The sequence below is a fragment of the Puntigrus tetrazona genome, chromosome 2 (assembly GCF_018831695.1).
Source record: "Puntigrus tetrazona isolate hp1 chromosome 2, ASM1883169v1, whole genome shotgun sequence".
In the NCBI taxonomy this organism is placed as follows: Eukaryota; Metazoa; Chordata; class Actinopteri; order Cypriniformes; family Cyprinidae; genus Puntigrus; species Puntigrus tetrazona.
The window spans coordinates 14,600,284-14,607,244 of NC_056700.1; the positions used below are offsets into that span (position 1 = coordinate 14,600,284).

At 41.0% G+C, this 6,961-nt stretch overlaps 1 protein-coding gene across 2 annotated transcripts; it reads right to left on the reverse strand.

The window, feature by feature from the left end:
- Positions 1-2,669: 2,669 nt before the first annotated feature.
- adcyap1b (adenylate cyclase activating polypeptide 1b) lies at positions 2,670-6,133 on the reverse strand. 2 transcript variants are annotated; one of them, XM_043224523.1, is made up of 5 exons: positions 5,771-6,133; positions 5,268-5,372; positions 4,273-4,407; positions 3,796-3,900; positions 2,670-3,265 (listed from the first exon to the last, which is right to left on the reverse strand). In XM_043224523.1, exons 2-5 carry the CDS (start codon positions 5,369-5,371, stop codon positions 3,082-3,084), a joined length of 528 nt encoding a protein of 175 aa, XP_043080458.1. In that variant the 5' UTR covers position 5,372; positions 5,771-6,133; the 3' UTR covers positions 2,670-3,081. The 2 variants fall into 2 exon arrangements, with proteins under 2 accessions (XP_043080458.1, XP_043080468.1); XM_043224533.1 differs by lacking the exon at positions 3,796-3,900 and having other exon boundaries at positions 5,771-6,115.
- Between the last annotated feature and the right edge of the window lie 828 nt (positions 6,134-6,961).

Sequence of the window (6,961 nt, forward strand, 5' to 3'; positions counted from 1 at the left end):
CTTTTGAAGTTTGATCGTACTGGACTGGGACATAGAGGCTTTTGACTTACCTCTGCGGTTGACTGGGACATCCAGAAACACATCATGTGCAAATTATATGTATCTTCAGCATCTTGAGTCACCTTTATTGCTGGGCAACACCGAATTCATGTGATCTTCCGCCACCACTGTAGTGTTATTTATATGTGTTGTTATATAGCTGTTCATTCATTTCTAACAATTCTTGAGCATGAGTACATATGTGCAATGCGTGTGTATGTTTCTTGCTGTCAGTGTTGAAGTGGGTGTTTCGCTGAGGGTCACTTGTGATCTAATCGCCCGGGATCACTGACATGAAGTTAATGTTCTGATTGCTGCGAGTATGAATTAAAGTCACATCCGCTCGGCTTACCCACGGTGATATTTGGTGATCTGAATTATACTGATTACACATCTTGAACAGCAGTGGGTTTTGGTCTATCATTAGTGTCACAGCGTGAGCCTTCCTCGTGTGATTGTGTGAATAAAAGTAGCCGCTATGATGGAACGTTCCAAAGATTAGACATGGATTAGAAATTGTGTTGTTTACAAAAATTTATTCATACAAATCTTACAACACTTTTTAACATTTAAAAATGTCACCCCCTAAGGAGTTATATGTGTTAATATAGGATGATGCCACTTGCTAATATTCACTTGTCACATATATAATGTTTCAGGTATAGATAAAACGTTCACATTAAGGCTTTCGGCGCTTTCAGAAATGTACACAACAGGCTGTGCTGTGGCCTGGGTTCCATCAGGTTTTCCGCTCGCTGTCAAAAAACCCTCAAGCTATGCAACAAGAAACAACACAAAACCTAGCTAGGCTTCATGGACCTTGAGCTACAATGAGTAGAGCTAAACAGAAACACGTGCTTGCCACATTTACACACATTCATCAGCTTAAACAATCCAGACAATTAATACTTTTACCATGTACACCACTTCAGTAATAGATTTGATCACAATATATGCTGGCCATGCTTTTCAGCTCTAATTAAAGAATTAGGATTGAAACCAAGTTTTCAAAAGAAAAGGAGAGGAAAAAGTAACGATGGAGTTTGTGAAATGGAACCTAATAGTTTGCAGCATCGTAGGGCCACTAAAATTGCCATCCGTGATAAGTGGCGATTTTTTATCGTAAGTTGTCACAAGGCACCTAAGCCAAGACCCATATCATCTTTCATAACATCATTATGTTCACGCACGCATTCACTCGCCTACCCACCTCCCGCCCTTCCTGCACACACACACACACACACACACACACACCTCGCATAACACTCTCAGAGACGCATCCATACTCACGTAAAGCCTGGGGGACAATGCCAAATTGAAGAAAGATTGATTTCATGCCTGGGACAACGGTTTACATATTGAATTAGCGGATGAATAAGACCTGATTTCCATATCAGGAGAAATATACTGAATTTAATACAGGCTTAACCAAAATATATGGTGAAAAAAAGACAAACAATAGATGATTTTGCAGTGCATCCCTCACTAAGGATAATGGGCGTACATTATCTGTACATACAAGGAAAAGGCTATCTTCAACATGCACTAGCACTATCTGGAAATAAGGGTTATGAATATGACAATGGTCACGTTGAAGTTCACAAGGACCTCCCCCTTCGCTCTCGTTGGCCTCCCCATTCTCTCAGCCTCGCATTCCCTCAGTCATCAGTAGACAGGCATTAACGCAATTTCTTTTTTTTTTCCTAGATCTACGATGAGCTGATGAATGAAACCATTGAGCGTAATTCGTCCTATCAGAATTAAGGAGCGATCACGTTACTGAAGAAGTTTTCACGATTAAGTCATGGACGTGAAGGGACCATCCACCACGTTCATTTCTGAACTGAATTTTAAAATAGCGGTGGCGCCATATGATCATTGTGTCATGACTTGCTACTCGATACTGGTTTAGTCTAACTGCAGATAGCACGTAACAAAGCATTCGCAGCTTAAGGCATAATAACAAAATTCAGTCAGAAATGACGCAAAGCCACCCACAAAGGCATCGAATGCATGCAAAGAACTGAGAGAGAGACCGACGCACCAATTCCACAACACGTTTTAGTTGGAGCATGCATCTGAAGATTTGGACTTGTTCGATTTGATTCAGTTTTTTTCTCTGCTTTCTCAGAGGCGGATCTGATGGGGGGACCAATACACCGAGCACGGAAACATTGAGTGGATGGGAAACAAAGAAGTGCAAAGGACATGCATGTATACGTTTTAGGTATACCGTGCACTGAGATGAATAAAAACACCAGAAAGAAAATCCAACTAGAAAAAAAAACAAAAAACATGTACAGTTACTCCAGTGTAATTTTTTTTTTCCCAGTCAGGCATATTGGTTACTGGCACCAATCATCAACACAGGCAGGACAATCACATTCCATCTGGAGAAGACAGGTGATTTGAAGTACAGTTCACAAACGAGTGGGCTAAGAAAGAGGGAACCGTGCCAGCTACTATATATCCCTCTCCCACTCCCCCTTTTTAGGAGGGGAGTCAAAACAGTTGAAACAGCCCTGTACTTTACAGAGTATGTTGGATACATCCCTGGGCAGACTTTGGATAAAATAAAGACTCTATTCTTTAGCAGATTACAAAAATAAGTATAACATTCAGAACTTTGATTGTCTTTTTAAAATCTATTTATTTTCTGCATATGATGATGAATTCGAAAAGATATCAGGCGCATAACGTTCAAGGTGCACATTTTTTTCTTTTTTTTTTTTTTTTTTTTTTTTTTTTTTTTTCTCTCCTCCTGATGGTTTTTGTTCTCATTTGTTTTTAACATATATAGCTATATACATGAAACTGAACGGTTGGTCCACAAAGTATAACTGTGCGGTTTCAAGTGCTTTTGTACAAAAAGAAAAACAATGTTATTAGTAAAATATTCATTTTAATGGCTTTACTTCATACATAAATACATGTTTAAAGAACACAGGCGCGATCCACTGATTAATCAGTTATATCAGAATGACTTTGATCTTAGGACTGAATGTACACATGAAGGGGCAGTTGGGGGCAGTTTTGTCAGCGCTACAAATAAGCAAATCGACGTCCTTTGTTTTTAATTCTCTGTCTGTACCTTCTTCCCAGGACGGCTGCTAAATACTTCTTGACGGCCATCTGTTTTCGGTAGCGACTGTAAATGTCGGTGAAGATCCCATCCGAATGCCTTTTTGATAAGGTTTCCGATTCGTCCTCCTCGCTGCTTCCTCCGCTGCAAACATACGAACTATTATTAGGCTACCGGCTGGCAAAGAAATCGCGTTAACAGGTTTCAGCACAGCACAAACGCTCCTGACGATCCAGTGGGTTTTTTTTTTTGGTATTCCGTTGTTCAATAATAAATCATCCCGAGCACATTCGTTAGCATTAAAACGAATTGTATTAGAAATGGAAAGAGGGTCCAGCAGACAAGCCTCATAAATTATGCATGTTTGCATTTATATGTATTCTGACGCATAGTCTCTCGGCGTTTGGTTTTTTTGTTTTTTCCTCTCACGATACACAGCGTTTTCGTCTCAGCACAAGCAATGGACGTGACTTTTAATTTATCGGGCTTCGTCCACGAGTAGTTTCCCCGTGAAATCCCACGCCCATGCGAGCCCACAGACAAAGACACAAGAAGTCGGGGAAAATAAAGACATGAGAAAGTCAAGACAGGACAACGAGAAATCACCTCCACTGAAATTATAAAAGGGGGAAAACAAAGATGACGGCAGGTAAACGCTTAAAAAATGCCCTTACCCTACGCGAACTGCCATCAGAGAATGCAGATATTTTCGTGCTGATAACTGAACCAGGATGTCCCTCAAGGCTCTATCTAATAATCCATCTGCATGCCTTTCCGTTCTGAGATAAAACGCCAAACACATAATATCAGTGATGAAATACCACAGAACACGTTTGTTGCAAAGTAATCAGCCTGATTTAGTTGTATTCTTCTCACGGCTAAACGCGTAATAGGGTTACTTTCGATTCCCCTAGTAAATCTGTCAATCGATCCGTCTCTCTCTCTCTCGCTCCGTCTCTCTCTATCTGTCTGTCTGACTATCTGTCTATCTTAAATATTCACTTGATGCAAATATCAACAGCAACAATAACAAAAAAAAGCAAAGGAAAAAAAGCTGGGAAACAAAAGGAACAGACATAGCGGAACGACATAAACTAAACGTAATGACATTGATTCTCATAAGTCAAGTGATGTGAATTAACGCAGGCTACCTTTTCTCTGGCGGGTAGTATAGCGTGTATAGGTCGTCCGTGAGAGAGGGAGGGCTTCGTATAGCAATCTGATCGGTGCCAAAAGTCAGGTCGCTTAACGAGTTTCCATCTTCGTCAAATACGTCGTTGTCTAGTCTGGAAGAAAAAAAATAATAATGCGTTTAATAAATCACAATTTAATCACCAGAGGTATATAACGTCCATTAAAAAAACAGCATTCGAAACAAAGTCGAAATAAAACGCTAATTTAATTCCTAGTTTTTTTGCGTAATAAAAAATAAATAAACGCGTCGTGCTCGAAGCAGGTTCGTGAATCGGATTGATTTTTAAAATACTGTCTCGTTATCACGTTATCTTTTTAAGGTAAACGGGACGATATTAATCTTATTTCCAAGCGTTTCTTCGCAGTTTTTTTTTTAAAGCACAGCAAATTGTGATGAAGCTGGCCGTACGCTCAATAATAAGATTTGACGGTGACTTGTGAAACTGTACCCGACATTGCAATCTTATAATCGTCAGTAAATTAACACAACAAAAGGTCCCGCATCTCATTCGTTTTTTTTTTTCCCTTCGGTTTGTACAGTGACGCCACTGTACCGTCATCTTATACGGGCCACCCGTTACATTCATTGGTTTCTCATTTTCATACAGGCTACACCGCATCTGCCTGTCCCGATGGAGAAATTCCTCCTTAGCGATACGAACGCCCTCCCACATTGCGCTTGCACTGTAGCCTTGCGTAAACACTCGGGGGGAAAAATCTCGCTGGGGCTGTTACTGTTTGAAGTCTACGGAATAATACAACAAAGCCGATCCACTCTATAATTTAGCAGCCAAAAAAACGGAGATAAAATCCTTATTTGTTTTTTTTTTTTTTTTCGGCGATTCGACAAGATTAAATACTATGCCGTTTGGGCTCGTCGCAGAACGCAGCCTAGCCTAGTTTCGACACGAAGGAAAACCCCAAAACGTTGAGAGGAAGAGCTTATACGTACCTCATCTTGGGAAAAGTCATCCCAATAGGCGTGCAGTAGGCGCTGTAGTGCATCATGATTCCGTAGATGAGCAAAGCTAAAGTCGCTTTACTAGATCTGGCCATGCTGTAAAGATAGAAGAAAGTTAAATGAATAACTTCGAAATATAAAACACTCACAGTCCTGGTAAATTTACAAAAGCGCCGGACGCCTGGGCAGGGCTGCGTTACATTCGATATAGCAATGCGCAAAGAACTTTTGCTAAGAAAGCCTCTGAAATCCACAAAGGCAAACCTTTTTTTTTTTTTTTTTACTTTTTTTACTCGTATTTCCCGCTCACGAGATGAAATGTGAAAAGTTTAAAGATTGCCATGCACGCGCAACAGAATCCTCCTCCCGGTGAGGCGAACGACAAAACCGGCAGATAATCTTTAGAAAAGGAAAATCCAGTTGCCCGAGCGTCTCCGTATCGCAATTCCTTGGTTTAAACCGAATAAAATCGCCTTCGCCCGATTTGAACCTACCTATTGCGGAGTAGGTAGATAGAAGCGCTGTTGGATGCGACTCGGGTGCGGCTGTGATTGTGTGAGAGAGATAGAGATCTTCCTCACAGCACCTCTTCCCTGAAGCGCCACCGTCCTTTGCTTATGCGCTCGTCGGTTCAACCCCTGCACTTTTATACAATAACCAATATAAACAAAATCACTTTCGCAAACAAAAACCTCGGTGAAATCAGCAGCGCTCGTTTGTCTACATATCCTTTTGCAAAACTTTTTTTTTTTCTGCCGTGCTCCGATTACCTCGGATTTTTATCCATGAATAGGGAGTCTTGCCTTTTTTTTCAATAAGTCACATTAAGTATGCCACAGACGTCATCAACCCTTCCTCCCGGGATATAATAGTACAGTTCCTTCCTCGTCGATGAACGAGTCACACGCATACACCTCTAATGGAACTTTCCTCTAAACGTAATTTCGGGAGAAAGGACAATTTGCAACTTTTTTTTTTTTTTTTTTTTTTTTTTTGCAACTTGACATGACAATGTGACTGCCAATTAGGCTCACCGGTCCGTGGGTTGTCTCGGGGTCCCAAACCGCATCAGTCACTCCACACGGGCGCTTAGGCACCGAGCATTGACGGGACGATAAAGGGTGGACACGACAACAAAAAGAGACAAGTTCAAAAACACCACATTTGTCACGGGGTCACGAGCCGAGCGCTGTCCGGCACCGGGGTACTGAAATATCACTGGGAATAAAAATAGCGCGCTTTCTTTTCTTTTTTCCTTTTTTTAAACCTGCGCTATATTTATATACTGGCTTAAATTCGTCTCCATATCTTATGTATTTATTTTTTCATTAACGCAATCAATAAAAGACATATTAGTCTATTTTAGTCTCCTATGCGTCATGGCTTTCTTTGGTGAGCGGAAATGACCGCGTCTGAAATGTTTTGAATGATAAGCCCGCCTGGCTTTGTTCCACTTGGAACTCAGAACTCTCGTTAGTTTTTCGTTTTATCACTCGCAAAAAGTTAGTAGTCAAAATGCGTGATTTTGTTGTGGCGCCGCGAGCAAACTAGATCGCCGGTGCGTTTACTGGCCCGTCCGCGCACAGATGACGAAGAATGGAGTCGTGCAGCACCGGTGGATTTGGTATGAATTAATTCATGATTGCGATTAGTGAACTCTGACGTCATATGACGAAACTATAAGT